We start from the raw sequence: 24,962 nt of genomic DNA, 5'->3' as shown, positions 1-24,962 counted from the left end.
GCAAGAGGCAAACCGTAATACGGCCCGATAAATTATTTGCAATGCATTTGGCTGGCATTGGACAATCTGGCACATACAACAGTCAATATACGTCACATGGAAGCTGGAGCAGCCCGTTGTGATGACACCGTCAAGTTTCAACAGCCAGCAGGAGGGCCAGATAGGATCAGCGGTCTGGTTGGCTCAGTACCAAGATTCTGGCTGAGAGCCGTCGATTCGACAATCATTTCTCCATCAGCCGCCTATTCATCTGTGATCGTGACCACCAATAAAATACAGCGAACGACATCGTCGATAACGAGTTCTTCGTTACTATTCATAAAAAAAACTTCAAAAACAGCTTCGGCCTCTGTTTCTTGGATGAACTCTCGGCAATTTTGATTCAGCTTCTCAAGGCCTCAGGGGAGGTCTTCGTCTGTCGAAACTGCATTCGTACCACCTTCCACCTGGACTTGATATCAAACAAAGAGGCTTCCTGGCCGGGCAGCACAAGGTCGTCGCTTGGTGACTGGGGCTTGATGTCGGAGCGTCGGCAATCATATAGTGAGAAGCAGCCCGGGTCCTAGCCAGACACCGTTCGCAACGAGACTGAAGAGGCCTCGGCTATCATAAACAGCTGGCAGACGCAGATGAATTCTGTGTTTAAGCTTCTCCGGTCCTTTCTCTTCCCCGTCTTCCGCTCTTCAACTCTCCAGTTGAAACCGGCTTTTGTTGTAAACCTGACCACAGCATCTTCCCAGAGTTGCTGCGGAGGATACATCTGCGGGGAATATCTTTAACAGATGGGGCAAGATGGCTCATGATGTTTTGCCTGGATGTATTTTCCTTGCGTACGTATGACACGGCCGGGCATTTGTACAGTGCTAAATAGACCGCGTCACATGAGGGCGCAGCTCCCCATTCACCCAGTGCTACCAAGCAATTCCTCCGTGGAGCACAAATGAAATATTCAAACAAGCTGTACATCCTTCCTCGGTATACTGTGCCCCTCGGGAGACATGTCCATTCAAATAAAGAGACACCTGGGCCGCGTTAATGCTGCGCGTACATGCAAACGCGGCCTCCATGAAGAGCAAAGCAGGGTCGAGGCGAGCCCAGTCTCGATTTGATGGCCCCGAAATCGTTCCCCAGCACCTCAAAGTGCCTACCTGGCTTTCTGATGAGCTGCCATCAACGATGCTACTGGGACCGGGCCTATATCGGAACTAAAGGGCCCTTTGGATGGCATCGAGGAAGTATGGATAAGTACAATTCTGGACCTCAGGCGAGCATGATGAGTTTATCAGTTTAGAGGCACGAGAGTCTGGACAGTCTCTTCTCTCCCGCTTATTTATTCCTTTAAATGTGCGCAGGTCTAATTTTTGTAACGGACCAGGGTTCTAGCTAATAATAATTACTTATTTAAAAGATATATATACTTAAAAATTATAATTTTTAAAGATACTTAAGTATATAAAAATATATTAGTTATTATTATTAATAAAAAAATATTTTTAAGTATCCTTAAGTATTATAAAAAAAGTAGGTTAAATACATCAATTAGACCTGCGCACATTCAAAGGGATACGGATGGCCTTGAGGTGGAACTCACCTATGATATATGCTGTTGTCAAGTTCTCACCATATTCATGCCCAAAGACCACCAACAAGACAGTCCTGTCTTGAAGAATGGGGTTCCGGGTACTTTCTAAAATGCCTCACCGGGCTCGTCGCTGTCAACACTAGAACTAGCTTAGAGTGACTTGTTTTGAATAGAGTTAAAGGCAAGGTGACAGTCTTCTTACTATTACTTACGTAAAGAGAGGTCCTCGCACATATCGCTGTGTAATCCATTCAATACTTGCTTGACGTCGAAGTACATGAAGACCTCTGATCCGAAAGACAGGCAGTTAATCTTCTCTAGGCTCGGTATTCCTCATCCATAGTCCCTGTGACGGGTATTACTACACAACACTTTACGCCTCCAATAACGACAGCATCAAAGGAGATAATATTTACACTGCTATCAGAGGGGAACCCCCTAAGGCCGTCAAAGGACAGAGTGTTGGGGGCACTTTTCACTACGATGATGGATATTCATATTTTCCACCATTGCATCACATTATTGGCATGGACGATAAAACATAAAATTCATCAGGGCTCCTTATCTATGTACATCTTCCGCAATTCGGCTTCTCGTAGCCTTACTTGGGATCAACCTCCTTGTCCCCAGGCTTCTCAGTTTGTTCCTGACCAGGTAGTGTCAAGACAGGCACGTCGCGGTCAAGAGCATACATGGCCTCTTCCTGGGCATCGTAATGGTGGAACAACAGGTAGAATAAGCAGCCAGTCACGGCGGCCGCGACAGCAATACCGGTGTACATCCAAAGGAACTTGGGGTCCTTGGCGACAGGTACAAACCCCTCGGAGATGGCGGAACCAAAAGCATTGGTGAAGAGATAGAGGGACTGGACGAAAGACTTCATGCTTGGGGGAGCCTTGGTGTAAGCATACTCGAGGCCAGTCACGGAGATGAAGATTTCAGAGACACCAATGAACACATATGCTGGCGTCTGAATAGCGACGTGGACGTGATTTGGCAGCTTTATGTTTTCAGCGCTCAAACCAGCAGGGCAATTGCGGGGATGATCATAGCAGGGTCCGGCGCTGTAGATCAGCTTTTGCACAATGGCAGCGTAGGCCATGCAAAGTGCAGCCAGCCAGAAGCCGATAGTAATTCGAGTAATGGGACGTAACTCAATGCCGCGCCTGCGCAAAACGGGGTAAACAATCTTCTCCAAGATTGGAGTAAAGATCAAAATGGACAGAGGGTCGAAGTTCTGCATGAAGTCATTGGGCATGCCGTGTACCTCCATCTGACTAGCCTGAGTAACGAAGTTGCTGGAGAACTGTCCATAGCAAACCCAGAAAATAGGGTAGAAGACGAAGACCTTACAAGCTCTGAGGGCACGCTTGAGCTCGTCAACGAAATGGTCATCCCATGCAACCTTGCCAGACTTGCCGTGCTCAGCGCGCCATGAAGGCTTGGCTCCGTCCAGGGAGCGAGTCGTGATCATCATACCAATAGCCTTGAAAGCATCGGTGATAATTTGGCCTTGGGGAGGGCGAATGACGTAGGACTTGCGTCGGAAAATAAGAATGGCAATGCCAACATTGAACATGCAGAAGCAAAGGAGGAACGCAGTCCAGAACCCCTCGTACTTCTCCATGAAAGGCGTGGCCATTAGCGAGAGGGCGCCAACATTTATGCACCAATAGAAGACCATGTAGATTCTCTGGTAGGTGATGGCAGGGTCAATAATCACGCGCTCTCCGTTGGCTTCTGTCTTGATAGCCATAGTTCGCCGCTGATACTGATCGGCAATCAGAGGGGCAATATTGGACTTGATACCACCGGTACCAAGACCAATGACTACTAATGCGGTGACAAAACCACCGAGGCCAGCGCCATTCTCGATTGCAACGGGGAGCGATGTCGTCCAGAGGATGAGGAGTCCAACCCAGTAGATGCAGCAGAAAATGAGGATGGTCTTGTACTTGCCGAGGTACTGATCGGAGATGATGGCGCCGAGAATAGGTGTCACGTAACAGAACCATTGAAAGAACAGGTTGAGACCGAATGCAGCCTGGTGACCCATGCCCAGGCCCTTTTGACCATCACTACCATCTTTGGCGTTGTTGACGTAGTTCTGAAATAAACCCTGAGCACCGTAGTAGGTGAATCGCTCGGTCAACTCAACAATGGCGATCATGAAAGCGGAAGCGGGAAGGTTTTCGCCGATGCGGCGCAACGTGTGCCTCTCATGCTCGTTGGGTTCTTCGCCATCAGGAGTAGGACCTGTCTCGGTGTCACCGACGGCGAGATCGCGCTTCTGATCCAAGGAGGGCTTTTCAATATAACCGCCAGTCAAGTCGGTGCCTTTGTTAGGAACGCGCTCGTTGAACTCTTCGTGGAGCCTAATTGGTTGCAGAAAATAATCTGGTTAGTATGCGAGTCTCTTTTCCATATTAAGATGCTGCAAGAGGGTTGATTTGGTGGTGATGCGATGGGCAACAGTGCAACCACACAAAAAAGAGGAGAAAAGAAAAACACTTACTCGGCGGCCATATCCTCGTGATTCTGTGCCATGGTAGGTGTTGCTTCTTTGATAGCACCCTGTTCTTACGCAGCGTCTCACGAGGTGGGAAGGGGAGAAAGCGAGACACAGAATCAAGAAGATTAGGAAGGAAGGAGAAAGAAAGATACGTATTTAAACGAAATCTTAACCAGACCCAGGCCCAGACCGAGGAAAGCGTTTGTCCGGGGGAGCTTTGGGGGAGGGGGCAAAACGCAAAACGTCAAGTCAAGTCAAGTAGGAAGGAAGGCCCGACCAACTGGGGCGTGTCGGAGTACAAATCGGCAAGCCAGACTCAAGACGATAGAGTCGGCACCAAACCCCATGGAGAAGCAAAAGGTCCCGGGGAAACTCGTTTTTGGTTGATAACCCAAATTCACTGAAGCTACACCGTACCGACCAGACGCTTTATCACGGGCCCTGCCTATCTGTGGAGCACGGTTCTTTCTGCTCCGTTTGTTGTTTCTTGCGCTCAGTGCAGAACAGGGCCGACTGGGTAGGACCGCCGTCTTCAGCAACACCAGCTCAGCTGTTCCGTCATCCGCCCTCATCTCGTCCTTCTGCACTAAGGGCCTCGTCTCGCCCACCCCGGTTGGCTTGAGCAGTGGGTCGGTAACCACGCGATGATGGAGGCGATGGAAATGGAAATGCTGATGGGGGTGTCGGGTGGCTGCAGGGCCAAGCCCAAGCGGGAAGGCGAACCGACGGCGATTGAAGACTGTAAGATCGGGGGATTGCAGGGAGCTGGCCACCTCACCTTTGCCCTGTCATGGCTTGCCCAATTGTATCTCGTGTCGCAATGCTTGGGGTGGAAGTGCTGCGCGACAGACGCGGCGATGAGACAAGCGAACGAAACAATTGACCGAATCGCCATCGCAATACGAATCAGAGAGCCAGGCGGAGAGAGCAGTCCGTCATCTGGAGGGAACAGCTTTTGCCAAGACCTTAGTGTCCTCGTCCAACAAAGCCCAAGCCGCTGGAATTTTTCGTGGCTGCGGAAAGGGTACCCATCCATGCCATGGCGTGTCAACACCAGCATTCATGCAGTTTCTACTCCTCGACTCCTCAGGGCTCTGTGCGCGACATCTGCCAAGTCCGTCACTCGATCGGGGGGGCAAGGTCCCCAGGCAGCCTTTGCCGGTTGCCGCCTGGGCGTTTTCTGGGCATTTCCAACGCCATTTACCCTCGGGCGCAGTGACAGAATGACAAAACACAGATGGCATCTCGGCAAACCGCAGTCCACGATACCTCAGCATTAAATAATGTTAATGGGAGACACCAGCACGGGCGCCGGGTATGCTCCAAAATTACAACCGCGGGTGACTTATTATCTCTTACTAACAGCCAATGCGTACAGAGACGTTGACAATCCCAGGACGCCTGATGGTCCCAAGTTTGCCTTCAACAGCAGCCAACTGACCTCCGCGCGACAACAGTACCAGGTGACCAAACAGGACATTTCTGGCAGCCAGACGTACAGCATCCACAGGATCTTTTGCTTTCTGTCTCGCACCCTGCGGCAGACGCCCAATTGCAACACATCCTGTGAGCAACGGTGAGGGTATGGTGATGCTTAGCTCCAGTCAAATCGCGGGGCATGGATGAAAATGTGCTGGCCAGGGGTGGGAAGCCACACCACTTTCCAGAAGCCATGAAAGCGGCTCAGTCGGTGGGCAAATTCTGCTGTGTGAAGTCGATGAAAATTCTAATTTTTGAATGTATTGCATCATGTAGTTGAACTTTGCACACGCAGTACTCGAGTCCGGGCGGCATGATGCTACAAGATTGGGCTGACTCGAATCCTGCCACTTGCCGGACGATACCTGTCAACGGTATTTCTGGTTGCTTCAGAACGTCGCTGTGCGCCACTCGGCCAAGTGCTAGAAGATTTAAAGGGTTGAGTTCATGACAATATATCCCTCAGCCGACGCTCTGGGCCTCTGGCAGGGTACTTGCAAGTCCCGACCAACATTGTGCTTCTCCGACTGGTGAGTTGCCCGACATCCACCTCAAGTTATTACTCGACACGGCGAAGAGATTGTACACGAGTCTCTTATCAAACATAACCATGCTTTATTTCACGGCGCCCGCTGCCCCGGGGCTTACCAGGACAAATCAGGGACACCACTAATAAGAGGATATTGACGCCACTCAGCAAACCCCACCGGTTTAGTGAACCATTGGAGCTACAGCTTGCGATGAGGGCTGCTTCAGATCGAAAGAGGCGTTGCGCCTCTGGCGAAGATTTTTCTTAGCGCCGCTTCGCGGTTATTTCCAGACGTTCAAACATTCCCGGCTGCCGAGACTGCCCACACCCAGACCGGCAGGCCGTTTGTGTCAGTGCCGTAGCTCGCGCTGGGATATACTGAAAGGTCGGGTATTGAGCGCCATCGCCACAGAGCACAACACTTAACAACACATATCGGTAAACCATGAGACTTTTAGTGGGCAAATCCACGAAGCCAGATAACGCAACAATGGACCTATGCTACCAGCAAGGAGCATAGAGCAGCGACAACGCCACGTATTTATTAGTTGCTCAAACGACAAGTCGATCCCACGCAAAAGGTCCCGCAGGGTCTCCTCGAGACTAGCGCCACAATTCGGAGGCAACTTGGGTCTTCTTGCGGCCTGAATGCTGCTGGAGGGTCAAGTGGCATCAAGGACGAATGGAAACGCTCCAAACATGGGCTTTGGTTCGCCGAAACATCACTGATGATGGTCGGATGGCACGGTAACTTTCATGGGGACCATCGAAAGGTGATGCCCAAGACGGACTAGCTTACCGACGGCGGGACCCGGTCTCCACCAACGGGAACCAGTAGTCAAAAGCTGGTCCTTGTTGACCGCCCGTATTAGTCCATTATTCCGCGCAATGTCGCTTCACATCGGCTTCATCATCCCACCTATCCAAAGAGCCCAAGTGGGCTTCAGGAATTCTCATTTCATTGCCCAGTCACGAGGCAGCCGCACATCACTTGATGCATATACGTACCTATCAACATGTTTTGTTCGCCTTGTTTGATTACGTTGCAGCTCCTCGAGTAATGAAAGTTCCGAATGCGGCAATGTGGCTCCAGTGTTAAACACCAGTTCGGATGTATGACACCAGCCAAGGCAACCCATCACTCAAAGCAATTGTGCATATCTTCTTCATCGGCCCAGGCGCTTTTGAAGGAGTGCGCCACCGTTCTGAGCCTGACGTGAAATGGTTGCAGGTAATGGGAGACGGACGGACATTCGACAGATCAACCATTCTCACCAAAGCTGACGAATACCTACGACCAAAGGGCATGCATAACCAAATTTTCATTTACGCCAAACATTTAACATCTTGAATGAACTATCGTCGTGATACGGAACTTGCAAGTCTTCAGCTTGATCGCAATAATATCCTCTGAACAGTAGCAAAGTCTCCTCCCCCGCAATATGTCCCAGAATCGGTTTCCAAAGTAAGTCATGTAGGTGATTCCTCCACGATATCCATCTTCCCCAGACAGTAATAAACTAAGTTACTGCCAGATTTCGTAGAAGTTACATGGCAAATGCTGGGGAAGCGGGTTTGCTCGGCTCTCGATGGCTTTACGTTTTCATCTAGTGCTAACTAGTTTCCAATGATGCATCGGGAACAGTGCGACCCCGTTGTCCCGCGCATACTATACCATGTCATGACATTTACACTTTACTCACGGAACGGTCCCATACCAACTTAAGCGATGTGGTTCATGGGGAGTCCCGTTGCCAAGGGAAAGTGGTGCCGTCTGAACGCCGGCCCTATTAAGAAACTTGGCGGTGGTCTGTCCTCATTTGTATCGCGATACATGCCGCTCAGCCAGAGACTATGCTGGTACAGCGTCACAGCGACAATGCTCTGCTTTGCTGCATTAGGCTTAACAGAGTGAAGATTGAGTCTGCGCGGGTCTGGGGTGACGAAACACCGGGACAATTCTTAGCGTAGTATTGATTGCTTTGGTATGTAGATTTCGGGCTAGGTTAACCTAAACATTGGATCTTCTTGTGTTTACTTACTTTGCCGTGGGGGAACTTGGCACGAACATGTCGCTACTCTGGGGAGATGGTCTGGCTACAACATAAATATCTAGGTAGCCAAAACACAGTCTTGAAGAATAGGAAGATATAGACTATTTGCAACTCTGTACAGCGCGTTGTTAAAATAAATGTTGCGTCTTGGTATTTATCTAGGATCACCTGTGAGGACGAAAATCCAGGATATTCTCAGTTGCTGGTGTTGGTGTTGCAATCGCCCTCTAAACTTGAACGGCCCGTAAATGCTGTCCTCATTTTTAATAGTTTTCCAATTTTGCAATTGTGAACCGTCTGTATCAAGTATTAGACGTTGCTGCCAGGTGAACAAGACGGATGGATGGAATATAGGGTAAGCTAGGCTCAGCTCCCGACTTGGCGCGGATTTTCTTCTCTCGCCCGGAGGAATTAATGGGAAAATTTTAATGTTTGTTCAGAAACGAGACAGTCTAGTTGAGCCATCTTGTATCTTACATTATCAAATATATAATCACGGTTCAATATATATTGTGGCTAACTGGTAGAAATGAAAGCATTTTTACTCAAAATGCTCAATCCGATGTACACTTGCATGATACATCACTGGGTTATGCCAAAAAAAAGGGAGAGAATAACAGAACAGATATGAATCATAAAATTGGAGTGGCTCGGTTATAAGGAGCGATATCGGGGACTGCCAGACAATTGATTACCAGGTTGCAAAGTGGGATGCAACAGCTAGTGCGTGCCAATGGATTGATCGAGATTGTTCTCGAGCCGCAACTATATTAAAACTGTATTCACCAGAGGCATAACGCTTGATTCGCATGTGAGATCTCTACTCTGTGGACCGAACGTCTTTGCCTTGGTATGCATTCGACTCTCTTTGCGCCGTTTGGTGGATTTCAACGCCAGCCGTCTTGCGCTGAATCACGGTCACAGGCTCATCAGTCGACGTAGCCTTCACGTAAACATGGGAATTATCGTGGTTATTGCCGAAATGGTTCGATTTTATAGACGTATTGATCCTTTAAACTGCAGTAAATAGACGAATCATCCAATGCTCATAATATCCCCTGTCGCCATCTGACTACATTATATTGCACCTCCACCTCAAGCGACTGAGCTGTTTCCCTTGCAACGAAACTCAACGTAGTCAATGCAAATTCCAAGTATACCTTGTACTCCACGTCCTCTACCCTTGTGTCTAGATTGCGTAGAGGAATCCGTATTCAGGATGTACTCTCCAATACGTGGTGGATGGCTGCAGATTGGTCTTCAGCCCGATGACTGGCATCTCCTCGTGGCCGTCAAGTATTGTGCTCAAACATATGCACTGTATACTATACTCGGAGAATCCAGGGAAAACGTGGCAATATGCTAATGACATATACATTTCCCCTTCTGTCGTGCTACAGCAACCCACGCCACGTTTTTTACAAACCTGGGTTGTGTCGTGTGCACTGTCTTGGAGAACTGCCCTGGAAATGAGATTGGAAGCTCTAAAGTTGGGGGCGGATTATGTATTGGTTTATTGGTTTATTGGTCTACTAGTATGCTGCGTCATCCTTGGCCGTGCTTGCACCCTTGATCTTTGCCAATCAGACTGCACAGATTAGCACTCGCGTTGTAAGCTGTCGTTGCTGCCAACAAGAGGGATTTCTCAATGTCTTTCGATTTCACCGCTTCTTCTTCTCTACGGTAGTACCATCATGTGGTGTGACCGAACTGCAAACACCCGGGTAGATTCTAGAAACAAAGTTTCTGCGTCTCTATCGTCTGTTACGAAGATGGCAGTCTTCACAAGCGTTGCCTTAACTATATCTCTAGGAGCTAGGAGCACGTCCTGTAATGTGACTGCTTCCAGATATCGTCAGCTACTAGCCAATCCTGCCACTGCGCCGGTACATCATAGCCAAGAGGCCCAATAAGACTAGGTTAGCAGTCGGGCGGCCAATGGCTTAGCTCTTTTACAAGATATGGAAAGTATGCAAGGTCCGTGCTGCTTCATTAGGGCCTGCATGGCTTATTGAGGCTCATGCTGTCACGAATTTTGCCCGAGTGTAACTCGATCACACACAGTGAGGCCGTCATGGCAACTCGGCAGGCATACATGCGCTCATCTGAGATCTGAGCAATATCATAGGCGGAGGGACTCATTCCCGAGAGGGTCTAACAACGCCATGACATACTGGTCTTTCTGACGTCCTGCTGTCAGCAGATAGCTCCAACTGTGAGATGAACAGTCAGCAGAATGGGGAAAGGAATCGGAACATTTCCACGACACCCCCACGAGAAGGGGGTGCCTTTTCTGTAGAGGCGTTTCTACCCAAGTTGTTTCTTGACAACGGACATTGTCGAATAGCCCGCGCGTTGCAGTAATGGCCAGGAAAGTTTTTCGGACCTAAGCCTGACATTCTTTCAGGCTAAAGGATCAACTCAATGAGAGAATTGTAGGGATCCTGATGTACTGTCCGCCGCTCAACCTTCAGCCCGCCTTATTACAACCTGCGGCTGAAAAGCAGGAGTCTTCAGACCGAGTTTGGTGCGACGTCGCTTGTTGCAGTGACTGTACACAAAGAGAACACATGGCATATGCACTCCGTATGGTGGGTTGACGCTGATTACTGACCAGAACTAAGACTGTGAAGTGATTGGGAAATCGATAGAGCGTTTCGTGACTTAATACTTGCCATATCAAACCATGAACGCTGACATGGGAGGCGACTATGGGAGAGGGCGAAGGATGACAGCCCGTGTTGGCGACACCCGGGAGGTGTGGCGAACCCTCGAATAAAAAAACAGCCTTGAAAAATGGCATCGCCTGTTGGACCAGGCCACAGGGTAGTATTTATGTCACCACACGTCTGCAGGCGGGCTTTCGCGGGGCATAGAGGATTTGTTGCAGCCGAAAAGTCAAGCCGGAATGATGGAAGTCGTACCGATCTTGTCCTTGCGTAAATGTTGAAGCCAGTGAATAGATGGCTGGCCAAGGGCCTAGACATTGGCCAGGTCTGATTAGCCTCAGCTTACCAGCGCAACGTGAAAGGCCTGGAGGCGCTTCTGCATGTGTAGTACCAAACCATTGACTACCTGGGGGGCAGGTACTTGCGCAACCTTGTTTTATTGAACCATGTGGCTAGGAGGGATATATAAAGTCTCACCTACTGTGTAGGATGGGTTATGTTTGGCATCTGGAATGGTGTCGGTGTTGAAGAGTCGTAGACTTCCGACAATGGCTGAACGGCGCAGCCAACAGAAGGATAGAGCTGTTCCACAACTCAGTTGTGCTCTGTGCCGAGATCGCAAGCTCAAGTGTGACAAACTCGACCCTTGCACCAATTGCACGTCGTCCGGAGTTGTCTGCGTCCCAGTATATCGTCCACGACTGCCTCGAGGTCGACACGCTCGTCGCGCGAGGAACAATGCCTCTCCAACCGCCGCCACAGGTCCGCCGATCACACCTCCATGTCGCCACACATCAACAGGCGAACACGGAACTAAAGAATTGTTTGCTCCCGGCAAAGGCAGCGACCGGGGCGACCGTGGCGTCCTTGGTTTTCGAATTGATCGACTGGAAAGTTTAGTTCAACGCGGAAATTGTTGCAACTCCAACGTTGACTTGGAGAATGATGGCCTACGAAAGCTTGTAAGTATTGGACCGAGTGCTGGGTGCTCATTCGATAAGTTGTCCGGTTTACCTCCCTCTGTCATTGCGGGCCGAATCACACCCTGCCCCAGTGCTGCCAGGTGCGAACCTTGGCCAGGAATGCAGGCTCTCTCTCCCAAACGCAAATAAAGACTGAACGTGGCAGAAAGCATGGCTATTTGACAATGAGAGAAATAGCGATGTTGCTAACAGTCGGGACAATTTAGGATCTTTCTGATCGCATTCGAAGGCTCGAGAGTCTGGTTCAAAAAATCAGCTCAGAGTCGGGCAACCAGGCAGGAGCGAGCCAGCCATGTCAAGAAGCCCACGAACATGGCGGGCGCAGAGCTTTGGCAGAGTCATCCACGGCAAGTCTGCATTCTGACTGCACAGACAGATGACTCCATCAACTTGACGGAATATTTCGAAGCGCAATGGAGTAAGCTGACCACTACGGTGACTTATAGTTGCTACGACGCTCAATTGAGGACTCCGACGATGCCCAGCTTGCCGCCACAAGTCTCCCGAGCCCAACATCGTGGAAACCCGAGCTTTCAGTCGGTAGTGACCACGATGATGGTTTGTGTGTGCAAGAAGCCAGCGGTCTCTGGGCCAATTTCATCCACAGGGTATGTTTCTGGGTAAGGAAATATGGTGTTCGCCTGGAGATCAGGAGGGCTGATAAACCACCTCGTCGGTGACCATAGGATCGGGGGATAGAACGTGCCGAGTTGCCGCTATTCGACGAAGGGACTAACCAAGAGATCGAAATGGACGAGCAAAGACAGGATGAGCATGCCAAAAAGGCCATGTTTTGCTTGAGCCTGTTGGGACTGAATAACCCGCGCATCACCAGCGCAACAATGTTCGCTCGCGATAAAGAAGCTATTGGAAACATGTGTCGTGTCTATCTCCAAAACGTGGACCCCATCATCAAGGTGCTTCACAGACCATCTCTCAGTCGATGGATGCTGGAAGGAGATAGGTACCTCGGCTATCCAGAAGAACATACTTCTGTCATGGCATTGGAATCTGCCGTATGTTATGCAGCCGCCAATACTTTGACAGACAGTCAATGCAAGGCTATGTTTCGCATGAGCAAAGCTAGCATAGTGTCGATGCACCGCAAGTTCTGTGAAAACGCAATTGAACGGGCCGGCTTATTAACGACGCGGGATAGAATCGTTCTTCAGGCTTTTGTCCTATATCTTGTAAGTTTATGAGAAGGCCAGGTCGACTTTTTGTTACAAGCTTTGAGGGGCCGCTGACAAAAGTCATGCTTACAGATAGGTCGAAGATCAGAAGAAAAGGGCGCAGCTGTCTGGACCCTGGTGGCACTGGCCGTGAGACTCACAATGGCCATGGGTCTAAACCGAGAACCCAACGAATTGGCCCAATCTACCGAAAGCTTCTTTCATCGGCAAATGAGGCTTCGGTTGTGGCTCACCATCTGCCTCCTCGACTTACAAGCCTCCTTTGCACAATCCACAAAGCCTTTGATCAGTCATGTGGATGCTGAAGCTGCCATGTCCGAAGTCCGACACATAAACGATGACGACTTTGAGCCTTACACCATGAACGAAGTGACCGACCGAGAAGAACTCACCGATACAACCTTTGCCCTTGTAACATATCGGGCACAGGTCGCGGGGCGCTTGCTGAATTTCGCGGGATCGGAACCAGGTATTGGTACTACCAGTAGTTGTTCCACTTTCTGCTCAGCTGCTTTCCCCAGCCAGGAACAGAGAAGGCATTACGTCAGTCAGTTTCAGCAACAATCTCTGGCTCTTGTTCATTTTTGCGATCCAGAAAGCTCTCCCTATGCTTGGTTCACCTGGCACAGCACACAGTGTCTCGTGTCTGCGATGCGACTTTCGGAGCTGCTACCCTTCCAGTATACTTCAAGCAGCCAGAGCTTAACAACGCTGCCGTCGCCGCAGCCGCGGGCTGATACAGATTTGCTTAGAAGAACTCTCCAAAACCTCGAAAAAACCCAGCTCATTTACACGGACCCTCGCGGGGAGGGATTCCGCTGGTATATCACAATTCCATGGCTGGCACTTTCCACCGCCATAACTGAATGTACTTCATGTGCCGATATGGCGCTGGTGCGTAGAGCCTGGCCAGTAATAGAGGCGTCGTACCTGCAATATGAATCGTTCTTTATAGAGAACAACAGTGAGACCTCCCGGCCGCCGCTGGCACTCATGATGGATCAGACCCGAGAGAAGCTGTCGACAATATTGCAAGGAACAAACCTTTCTCGCTACATTCCATGCGGCAATAGGGCCAGGGATGCAGCTGCCAAGTTGCTGACCCAAGTTAGGTCCAGAAAAACCAGTCAAAGCTCCTCTGCAACACCTATTGACCCAGTGTTAAATGCAGACGAGGTGTTGATGAACGGCTCCACCTTCGGCTCCGAAGCTTCGCATACCATGTCAACCCAATTTTTCTCGCAGCATAACTGGGATCCTACCTCAGTCTCTTTGGAATACACTTCTGGAATGGACGGGTGTATGGCGACTCCAAACTTGTACCATACAATTTCTTCTTCGGAGGTTTTCGAGCCTTCCTGGCTGACTGGCGATGTCATGGGCGTGTACTCGAATATAGACGAAGATGATGATGCATCGATGCCTACTAATAAGAGGGAAAATAGAGACGTGCTCTAAATATAGAACTATGAAAGACTGCAAGAGTCGGATGGGCTGGCGACATATGGTTGATTGTGAATGCGGATATTCTGAGATATTCTGAGTGTTAGCCTGTATTGTCAACGAAGTCACTATACCATTTTATATGCTTTATTTCCACCTTTTTAGTACATGAGACTGATGGGAAACACCGTGGCATCCTGGGATTCACTGTACTCGTGAAGCTTGCGGTTATGAGATAGCATTATGCAGCAAGTCTCGCTGATGCTGGCTACACATTCGTCGCGCATCTGAGGCTCATACGTACTCCCACAAGAATAAGCGGCACTGCGAATAAAAAGAATTTCACATTAAAAGTATGAAGACTAAGCTGAGCTATTGTGTGATGCTTTTGGCCACCCACTTACTGACACCACTTCACGTCGAACCGTAAGAACTGTGCTCTCATTGGCAGTATGCTAAATTCTGTTGCACCGGGAAAAAGGGCATGTCACCTTCCCACCAAGCTCAGACATATTGGGGGAATATTGTTGCTGTTGTGCGAGCTTATCATCGCGGCCGATGGGGAAACGGCACCTGTCAGGACCGAAATGGTTGGCTTCGGTTGAAAACCTGTGTCCCAGCCGGGCCGGGCCCGAAGGTAGCAGAGTTGCTCGAAGCTTGGCTACTGGAGGAGCTGTCTAGACGCCGGATCAATACATGGAAGGAGATGATCCCATGACCAAAAGATGAGTGAGGAGAGAATTACCTGGTGGTGTATTATAGTCGCTGTCATGCTTCATACTAACATGTACCATAGTATATTAATGTGTAACCCTTGATAGGGGAATGTCTTTCGCCACGTGTACTAAATTTCCGTCTCACAATGCTCTTTGATAATGGGGTCGCGTGAAAGCGACGCCTGGCTTTGCTGCTGTTCTTACAATAGCCATGCAATGAAGCTCCAGGCAGCCATGACTTGGAGTACGGATGAAGGAGTTTCAGCTCGTGCTTCTGCCATCATGGTGCCCCCCGCAAACCAAGTTCACCACAGGCAGGTCCATGCCTTTGCGACTGCAACAATTCGACGATCCCAGTATCTTCGAGTGGCTCCTTTGCTCTAGCGCAATCCCAAGTCCAGCAAGAAAAACGAGCCGCTGTGCCAAGCAACCCCTGGGAAGCCGAACTTCCGGATACCGCAGCAGCAGGGTATTTGCATCTACGGATTTTGACTCGATTTTTATCGTCCGTCAGCTGGGGCCCCGTCCCAGACTGCGTGGCGGTGAATGTCAGCCGCGCGGCCCAAACATCCGATCCAATCTGCCAGATTCGGCAACCGCCTAGATTATCTTGGCGATGAGACTAGCACGCCGATGGAAGCTGAAGGCAACAGGGGTCCAGTTCAGCTCCGATCGATTCGTGTTCCCACCAACATGCCACGGTTCCCAGTGGCGGTCATCCTGGATCCCTGAGTGGACGTCGGATGGTAACAAGTCCTCAGCCTTTTGTGCCGACTTGCCAGCAGGGTCAGCAGTGCATATAAAATTGAGAGGCGGCGAGCTGTGTTGCGTTTTTGGAGTGACGCCGACAAACGCAGGCCTGTGAAAGTAGCTTTATGCCAAGCTGACACTTTACTTGAGCGGATCCCCCGGGCATCTAGACCAGGGGACAACATATTGAAGGGTCAGACGACGTGGCCTCGAAGTTGCATCTTGTCCGCCACGATGTGACAATGACTCGTGACATACTTGCAAGTGTACCAAAAGATGTAGGGTCATACAGGACCATTTCCTCCATCTGCGTTTCAACCAAGCAATCCTTCATATGGCGAACCTTTCCACAGACTAGTATAGCGAATGTGATTCATGCCTCCTCGAAGGACTTTGTAATTTTCTTCGGCAATCTATATGGCGTGCTCCCACTCCATGTCGACTTCGTCCACTGTAACTACTGATAATAAGACGACGGGGTGGCATACCAGTCGAGTATGGACATTGCGACCTTGACGACCAAGCCAAATTGGGTAGAAGCATCGCGAACCTCGCAATTAATGTCAACGCCGGCGGGAGGCAAAAAGTATTCGACAAAACCAAGTACCTAGCTCTCACGCTCTGCACTACAACATACTATAGTATATTGGCGTAAAGTTTTTAGTCGGTAAATATATTCTGCCACCGCCTGTCGCCTATCTGAGGGAGGAGGCAATCGTTCGGCGGCCCTGGGCGCAATAGATACTGCAATAATGTTGGAATGAGAATATTGCTAAAGCGAAATGGTTAGATGTCATGTTTTTAGCCGAGTCAACGCTCTTATTTTCGTAAAAAGTTCTTCGGCGCGTTTGCGTGTGCATCAAGGCTTGGCGCAATGTGGGCTACAGTGCTCATGCATACAGTTCTCAATAGACGTACTCTGAGAAAACTCATTCTTCGGCGTCGCTTTCATCCTTGGTCATTTCGGCCTATCGATTTTTTGTAAGTAGTGTCATAAATGCTACGTAAATAGGCGTGATTAACATACCTCGATGATCTTTTCAAAATACTAGGTTATTAACGATAAGTATATGGCAAGCTTTATAAATATAATAAATAAAAATAACTTACTTCTCTGATATTTTTCTATTATTCGTGTCAGGAGATGATAGCGAGAGCTAGATACTTTTATTGTAAAATGACTAGGACTAACCTTTGGCTTTGGCGGCTTGTCCGCCTCCCCCTTCTCCTCGGTCTGAACAGGTTAATAATAGGGCTATAATATTCTCATAGTAGGGATACTATACATTTACACGCCGCAAGGTTTGTCAGTATAGGTAGACTAGTTGAAGTAAAAAAGTCCGATTTCACACTAACCTGGCGTTTTTTGCCAGCCGACTGCCCAAGCGCATGTGTCAGTAATTGATGAGAACACCGGCTAGAAACAAATAAACACACCGGTTGACGAGTCTATCAAGGCATCTATTTAGTATAATTACACACGGTATTGGTACATACGTGTGTATGTCCTGTTTATTATAAAGCAAAGATAGAGTTCTTTATGGGGGAAAGATATTCTGGTATAAGATCTAGAAACAGGGGACTTACCGCGGGGCCGTGGGGGGGCCCAATTGGCGTCAGATTCTTTATCAGTAGTCGTCAGATAAATCTAATACGTACATATCTCTTATATTTATCTCTTACTCTTGGCTGCTTTACGAGTTGTATTGTCAGCTTCGTGATCAGACGAGACGGGCAATCGCGGGTAGATGCTGGTAACACGCACCGAGAAAACACGAGTCTATATAAAAAAGATTATTAGTAAGTCAACTAATAAAGTAAATAATAGATATAACTTACCTGCCGGCATTGCCGGGCAATGTGGCCTTCCTGGCTGTTACACGGAAAAGGCCCAACAGATCGTGAAGCCCAACAAAGGGGCTTCGCCGATAAAGGAACCTGTTAGTTACACAGCTGGAACACGTGCCCGGGCAAGAGCCCCAGGCCCGGGCGTTCCTTTCATGTATATAAAGCAGTCACCTTTCCCTTCCTTCCTCTTAGCAACTCAGGACCTTTGACATCCTACGAGATTATTATTGAATAGAGCCCTTTTTGCTCCAAGCCTTCATACTGAACCCTTGTCACACTGGCCGCAAGCATAACACTACATTTATTAGGATATAATTGTTGGCCAAAAGCGTAATAAAACTAACAGTAAGAGGCTGTTCATATAGTTAGACTTTGTTGATATATTAGCACGTAAGAGCTCAAAGCAAATAACATACCATCTTGTTTCAATCGGGAGCTTCAAGGCCATTGCATATTAGCACCTATTTTGCGTAGTTTGTACAGGTCGGAGAAGCTTGGGCACGTACAAAACATTGAAATGGTATTCGTGCCAAGTACGCTTGCTAGGAGTCGAAGTCTGCTTCGAAGCCGGAGTCTTCGTATACGTTTTCACAGGAGTTCCGGACTGAGGCCAAGCCTCTGCACTCAGTAAACAAGTCGGGGGCACTTTCGGCATGTAAATAACAGCGTTCTCTGAAACCCAAGAGGTTAGCCACCCAAATGCACACGATTCGGAACAGAAAAGAGAGCCCTCACCCCATTCCATATCAACTCCAAGTGTTTTGAAGTCAAAAAGGGCCAAGTTGTTACGCTACAGAACAGAGGGGGCAAATTGCAATGATGAGAGGTGAAGGAAGAGGAGGACTTCAGAATCGAACATAGAGGCAAGGCAGGTGCGTTTAAGAGAAAGGATGACTGAGGTGTCAACTGGTCTATCTGCCCCCCCGCAGCCCTGAATAAACAAACAAACAAACAAATTAAATTGTGAGAAATAATGACGCCTGGTTCGAATCCACTGAAAAAAAAAACATTCGACCACCTCGCCTTGATAAAATTCTAATTCCAGTATCAATTCTGCATCCATCGCGCCCAAGGCCGGCTTTAGACCCTCCCCGACAGACCACAGTCGGAGGCAAAGAGTCAAATTTTACCGACTATCAAGCTCTATACTACAATGTACCACAGTATATTATTGTATAGTTCTTGATAGGCGAATATATTCTGCCACAGAATGCAAGTTTAAGTTGCGTCGACGGTCTCCCCTCGAGCGGTGCTCTGCTAAGAGCGATACAGAACCTTTACGGTAGGCACAAACAACCAGGAATTCCACCGTACGCTCCCCTTTATGTGGGACGCCGTTGAGAGTGTCAGAGTCATGTCTGGTACTCAAATGTCGCCATGGATAATACAACGACTTCTTTCCGTGATCACATCTGCACTCACTGCGTCCGGTCCGCTGTGCGTGCTGGCACTGGGGAGTAGCTCAAAACTCCGACCCCCAAGGAGCCCGCCTCGGTTGAGATCCGCTGCGGTTTCCCCACTGGAAGCGAATCCAGGGAAAACAATGAAGTGCCTAAACGTTATACGCAGTGCATCCAGCGAAACGACGCCTACGAAGGGGTATTGCGTCATGTTCCCGTGGTCCTCGGTGGTGTTTCGCTAATCATTCGCGGTATAGATCCTGTCCATAATCTTTGGCACGTTCCGTGACGTGCGTAGCATTTTGTCTTGGCTCGATGACCTTCTGGACGCCCGCAAGTCCGAAGATGAGAATGCGCTCCCCACGCCGAGACTGCGCACCGCGTCGCATAGGGGTTGACTGGTGCCTAGAAGAGTTAATTCATATGTACGTCGCTTCCTGGCTGTTTTGGTATTTTAATCGTAGTTGACGCGCTAGATGAATGCCCAAACAACATTGGCAATGACTTCACCGAAATATTCAAACTTCGAGATACGACTAGAACATATATTTTTGCAATCTCAATTTTTACTTTGGTGGGTGAGAATGAAACTACTGGGGGAAGAGTGCAAGATATATGTGCAAATTCACGAGACAGACAGTTGTCTACCAATATGACGCGGCTACCCTCCCTCGTCCAGCACAACCCACGGTTCCACAGCTTCAAGAACAGATTGAGTCTTGAAATTTGAGAAGCTGTTGGTGACATGTGCGTCTATATTACTCAGAAAAAAAGCTAGCTCTGAAAACCTGACTAGATTCCTTCTAGCAAAGATCCATGCTGAGTCGCTTGAAGATGAACTCTCGCCAAAGGTGATGATGACTGCGTTAGGACGCCGTGGAAACAAAACTCAAGAGGAGCACCAAAATTTGAGGGTTATAGCCCCATAAACACCCGTGGACCTACGTTAGTTTTGACGAAAGAGTTCGCCGTCTTAGTATACAGGACGAAATATCGTCACAACTATAACCCAGGGAAAAAACAGTGAACGCTTTTGAACACGCTGTCCAATCATGTATTGTAGGCAAATCTCGACAAAACCCCCAATCCTCCTCGGAAGCATGGACCTGAGCCAGTCATAATCTGGCATGAAAGAGCTGCATAGTATGGAAAGTGACGTTCATGAGATTGGTCTCCATTGCGTGACGATAACCGAGACTTTTAATTAGAGGGAACTTGCTTCGTTTTGTCCAAGAACTAAAGAGCTGAGTGCCCACGCTGATGGTATCTGTGCCATAACTAGCCTCCCTTGTATACAACTATGAACGGTGCTGAATGACTCCCATGTCTTCTCGAAAATGGAAATATGCTTCATCTTTCCATTGCAAACACTCCTTATTTCGAAACTACCAACCCTTTTAAGGTTTCTCGTCCAACTTGGGCTTCGCCGCGCGAAACATGAATACTGTTCCAACGACCCGAACCTCCACTTCATGAAAGTTTTGTCTCAGGGCATGCTCAAAGTCATATGGGTTATCCTCCTTGTTTTGAAAAATACCCGCTTCAACGACCTTTCGACGCATATGAGCCGCGAACCGGTTATCTTTTCTCACACCCCTCGCCACTACATTGGCCCCGTGAATGACACCATCGGGGGTCATGTTGTTCTTGATATGCGAAAATATGTTGCACTTCTCCTCCACGGTGGCCGGGATGCAGTGAAGAAGATAATACATGGAAATAGAGTCAAACTTGTCGTCCACGGGAAGAGGCTTTAAAATATCGGCGACAATCGCACGCGCATCAGATCGCCCGCACCTCTTCAATGCAAATTCCAGAGCAGTCTTTTCGATATCCAGCAGAGTGATCTTTGTTGTTGGTGGGATGCGGCCTTTGCGGAGGTAATAGCCCGTTCCGATTCCAATGTCAAGATGGTTTTTGCCCACGTTGGCGCGAAATTGAGGCAGAGGGTATTGAGAAGTAGGGCATCCCCAGGCATATGTGCTCACAATGCCGAGGACCCAGTAGTCGTAGAGGAGAAGTCGTCTTGTTTTGTACAGCTCTGCGGCCTTGTCGTCGCCCGAAGAGGCTGATCCAGATGCAGACATTTCTAGTCGTCTCGAGGCGTAACTGGCAAAGTATGCTAATTACACAGTAGGCGAATTCAAATTGTAGAAATAGTGAAAAATAGACGGAGATATATGGAAAGTAACAGAAACCATTATTTGTTCGCTCTTCTCTGCCCAGGCGTCTTGTTTGTTTGACATGGGGGCATATTGCCAATTTGGCATATTGCATCTGGCATTTATGACGGCTCGGGACTTGATCGGCCTTTGGGGGTTTATCTGAAATAAGGAAATATGTACTTGATGTCCATATTTGGCTCACATGCTCCTCTCCATACACGCGGTTCTATGCACAATTTGTTCCAAAACCCGACGACAGATTCCGATCATGCACAGCCAACGGAACACCCAACAAGGCTCTAATGGTGCCAATTGGAGGAAATCAGTCCAAATTTTAATTCACGTCTTCTGGTTTCTGTTGAAGCTACCAAGAGGTTCGCAGTGCCTTCTGTAAGGCCGAGTCGACATCAGGAACAGGCACTGCCAGTGAGTTCCCCATCCAATTGTTCGTCCCTGGAACCACAGTTTCAACATGGCGACACGAATTCCATTTGACGAGTCTTTTTGGCAAGAATACCTTGAGGGACAGGAAGCCCAACTGCCGCAGCTCCGTGACGTTGAAGATGTGACAGATCGTGTTGTCCGCATCATGGGAGGAAATCCAGGCATAATGCAGCTCCAAGGGACAAACACTTATCTTGTGGGAAATGGAAAATCACGAATCCTCATTGACACAGGGGAGGTGTGTCAAAACCCCATGGACGCTTGCGCGAAAGAGAGACTGACTGGTTCGTAGGGACTACCATGCTGGATTGAACGAGTCATCCGGGTCCTTGAAGACCGGCAACTGGACCTCTCATTCATCCTTCTGACTCACTGGCACGGAGACCATACCGGTGGCGTTCCTGATCTTATATCCCATAACCCCAACTGGGCAGACCGAGTTTACAAGAACCGACCCGATCGCGGCCAGAATCCCATCGCAGATGGCCAAATCTTCTCCGTCGAAGGAGCCACTATCCGCGCAGTTTTCACTCCTGGCCATGCCATAGACCACATGTGTTTCGTCCTTGAAGAAGAGAACGCCCTATTCACTGGAGATAATGTCCTCGGACACGGATTCTCCGTGGTGATGGATCTGGCTGTCTACATGAGAAGCCTAGACTGTATGGTTGCACAGGGCTGCGCGTCTGGATATCCGGCTCATGGCGCCAAGATTGCCAATTTGCCGGCGAAAATGCAAGAATACATTCATCACAACGAGTTTCGCATTCAGCAAGTTAGCTCAGCTCTGTCTTGGCATTGTGCCAAAGGAGCGAAAGGGGGCATGACTCTGCAGGAGATCATACAGTCAATATATGGCAATGTACCAAAAGAGATTGTGGATAATGCCCTGGTTCCGTTCTTGTCCCAGGTTCTGTGGAAGTTGGCCGAGGACCGGAAAGTTGGTTTCTCTCCTGGTGAGCCAAAGAAGAGGAGATGGTTTGGGTTGGGGGTGGCTCACTGAGTGGCTCTTCTCGCAGCGTAGGATGTTTCAATTTAGATCAAACCGTTCACTGACAAGTCCTGTATTGTGATGGGTCTTAATTCTAGAGGCTGTCCATGGTTAAGTGAGAGTGTGAATCGAGAGTATTGACTTGGCCTGGAATGGGCGAAAGCAAAGATGCTTTGCGTTGGAGATCAATGGAGAACCTACATTTCTAGCTGACATCTAAAGAATATATTGCTACTGAGTGGTCTCTAAGCCGACACTTTTGCGGCTTTGTTTGCTTGTGCTATTTTCAGCTTTCTCTTCTCCGCAATGTCCTGCCATTCCGCCATGGGCCTATGCAGGACATAGAACCGAGTTTTAGATCTCTTGACTGCCTCTTGAACGCGTTTACAAGCTCCATTATAGTAAGCAGAGACGGCCTGCTTTAAGCATGGATCATTTACGATAGCTGAGGCAAGCTCGACACTATCCAAGAGAGCATGGTTACCCCCTTCGCCTCCGAAAATCGGCATTGCATGCCATGAGTCCCCAACAAAGACAACACCCTGGCTTCCACCTTTTATAGCGTCTTCCGTAGACATGTAGACACATCGGCTAACCCAGTGGAATACCGAATGCCCCTTGATGGTCTTCGGGTTGACGTATCTGGCCCACGGTTCTGCAAGTTTAACTGACGAGAGTTCTGCCACCAGCGCCTCGGGGATATCGCTGGGCGTATCTTGGGCTTTGATGTCTTTGTCAAATAATATGTCGTTGTGGCCACGAGCTGGTCTAGAGTATGACCAGTCCAGATGAACTTTGTTTTTCGTCATGTTGCAGACTGTGATTGGGGTATTGAAACCATCGCCGACGCCTGCTAAAATGTTTGAACCATTGGCAAAGGGTTTAATGTATTCGTCAAATTCTTCGCGAGGCAGATGGAATTCGCCGTGATAGACGACGACAGGAATAATCTCGGGGGTAATATGAGGAAGAATTTGAGATCTAACTGCGCAGGTGTGTAAGGAACGTTGGAAGTTGTTCAGGGTGAAATCGGTCATAGCTACCCGCAGAGTGAACACCATCAGCAGCGATAATCAAGGAGCCGCTATACTGGGCTCCATTTTCAAACACGACCGTCATGTTTCCGGTTCTCCCAGACACGCTCTTCAGCTTGTGTCCGTATCGCACATCCAAGTCATCGTCGCCACAGTCAGCAATCCATGCCCGCAAAGCATTGCGATTCGCTCGCATCACCGCAGGCCTGTTTTCCTCGGGTGGCGCCACCAGCACATCGCCAGTTGAGTTGTCGCGCATACACAAATCAACCCATCCGGTGCCACCAACGTGTCGATCCGGTGCAACTGCTTTGGCCATGCTCTTCAGGGATACTCCGCCAAGACCCTCGAGAAGTGCAGAATAGCCCCAGTCGTGTAAGCTAATAGCGAAACCTTGACTACGCTCTGGAAGTGAAGACTCGAAGATGATATTCGGAATGCTGTGGTTTGTCAAAATTCGTCCGGTAGCAAGGCCTGATAGGCCTGCTCCGATTATGAGAATTGGGGTGGCCGGTTTCCTTGTTGCCATTCTGAGCCAATGAATCGAAATTCTGTAGTTGGGCGAACTCAACAGGCACTTAATACATTGAATAATGCTCCAAGTTGATGCCGGTGCCTTCCTGGGTATTTGACATATTTACGCAATCTGCCAAATGAGCAAGCAGTCATTGGTATCGCACAGCCCAGCTGACGAGGTCTCCACCGAAACCAGCTGTCAAAATGCCATTACTCGGAGCGCCGGTTTTTATGGCTTCTTAATTTGACTGGTCAGTAGACCTGGTCAAGGAACCCAACCGTTCTATGCAAGGATACAATATGGTCAGTGCTGGTTCTTAAAAGCCGGATGGTGTGACGTTGAGAGTGAGATTTACTCATGGTCCATTTTCTCCAAAGCATTGGTGCCCGTGGTTTCAGATGACATTCACTTGCAATCTGAGCCCATCACTGGTATTGTCAAAGAAAGAGCATATCGGAGAGCATGTTGCAGGGTTCGTCACAGCCAGCTTGACAGCTCGCGCAAAATCTGGTTTGAGACGAGGAATTGAAGAGTTCATGTCCTCATGCATCTGTTGGTCAGGGAAGGAGCAACATTAGGTGCTGACTCATCACCCTTCAAGTCCCCCCCCGATGTTGCAAAAACAGAATGAACGAGCTTTTGCGGTGCAAGGT

The 24,962-nt window shown here is 48.9% G+C and overlaps 7 protein-coding genes across 7 annotated transcripts; 3 read left to right on the top strand and 4 right to left on the bottom strand.

Annotated features, from left to right (window-relative positions):
• Window positions 1-2,183: 2,183 nt before the first annotated feature.
• Window positions 2,184-4,129, bottom strand: PTR2_1 (Peptide transporter PTR2; the record flags this gene model as incomplete). The annotated part of the gene is made up of 2 exons (XM_014688781.1): window positions 2,184-3,957; window positions 4,098-4,129. 2 exons carry the CDS (start codon window positions 4,127-4,129, stop codon window positions 2,184-2,186), a joined length of 1,806 nt encoding a protein of 601 aa, XP_014544267.1.
• Window positions 4,130-5,377: 1,248 nt separating this feature from the next.
• G6M90_00g056780 (uncharacterized protein) lies at window positions 5,378-5,674 on the top strand (the record flags this gene model as incomplete). Its single annotated transcript, XM_066130625.1, has 2 exons — window positions 5,378-5,409; window positions 5,473-5,674. 2 exons carry the CDS (start codon window positions 5,378-5,380, stop codon window positions 5,672-5,674), a joined length of 234 nt encoding a protein of 77 aa, XP_065986794.1.
• A 5,699-nt stretch (window positions 5,675-11,373) lies between these two features.
• vrtR2 (Transcription factor vrtR2) lies at window positions 11,374-14,459 on the top strand (the record flags this gene model as incomplete). The annotated part of the gene is made up of 4 exons (XM_014688780.1): window positions 11,374-11,787; window positions 12,255-12,416; window positions 12,495-12,998; window positions 13,074-14,459. 4 exons carry the CDS (start codon window positions 11,374-11,376, stop codon window positions 14,457-14,459), a joined length of 2,466 nt encoding a protein of 821 aa, XP_014544266.1.
• A 2,380-nt stretch (window positions 14,460-16,839) lies between these two features.
• Window positions 16,840-18,177, bottom strand: G6M90_00g056760 (uncharacterized protein; the record flags this gene model as incomplete). The annotated part of the gene is made up of 6 exons (XM_066130624.1): window positions 16,840-16,878; window positions 16,938-16,958; window positions 17,021-17,035; window positions 17,103-17,144; window positions 18,103-18,111; window positions 18,175-18,177. The coding sequence occupies 6 exons, from the start codon at window positions 18,175-18,177 to the stop codon at window positions 16,840-16,842; spliced, it is 129 nt and encodes a 42-aa protein (XP_065986807.1).
• A 2,378-nt stretch (window positions 18,178-20,555) lies between these two features.
• On the bottom strand, window positions 20,556-21,245 carry vrtF (N-methyltransferase vrtF; the record flags this gene model as incomplete). Its single annotated transcript, XM_014688779.1, has 1 exon — window positions 20,556-21,245. The coding sequence occupies one exon, from the start codon at window positions 21,243-21,245 to the stop codon at window positions 20,556-20,558; it is 690 nt and encodes a 229-aa protein (XP_014544265.1).
• A 550-nt stretch (window positions 21,246-21,795) lies between these two features.
• Window positions 21,796-22,770, top strand: vrtG (Lactamase-like protein vrtG; the record flags this gene model as incomplete). The annotated part of the gene is made up of 2 exons (XM_014688778.1): window positions 21,796-22,005; window positions 22,060-22,770. 2 exons carry the CDS (start codon window positions 21,796-21,798, stop codon window positions 22,768-22,770), a joined length of 921 nt encoding a protein of 306 aa, XP_014544264.1.
• A 233-nt stretch (window positions 22,771-23,003) lies between these two features.
• vrtH_1 (FAD-dependent monooxygenase vrtH) lies at window positions 23,004-24,321 on the bottom strand (the record flags this gene model as incomplete). The annotated part of the gene is made up of 2 exons (XM_014688777.1): window positions 23,004-23,743; window positions 23,802-24,321. The coding sequence occupies 2 exons, from the start codon at window positions 24,319-24,321 to the stop codon at window positions 23,004-23,006; spliced, it is 1,260 nt and encodes a 419-aa protein (XP_014544263.1).
• Window positions 24,322-24,962: the final 641 nt, after the last annotated feature.

The sequence above is a fragment of the Metarhizium brunneum genome, chromosome 3 (assembly GCF_013426205.1).
Source record: "Metarhizium brunneum chromosome 3, complete sequence".
NCBI classification, from domain to species: domain Eukaryota; kingdom Fungi; phylum Ascomycota; class Sordariomycetes; order Hypocreales; family Clavicipitaceae; genus Metarhizium; species Metarhizium brunneum.
The sequence above is the reverse complement of the archived record's forward strand: the minus strand, read 5'-3'. Positions and strand labels throughout refer to the sequence as shown.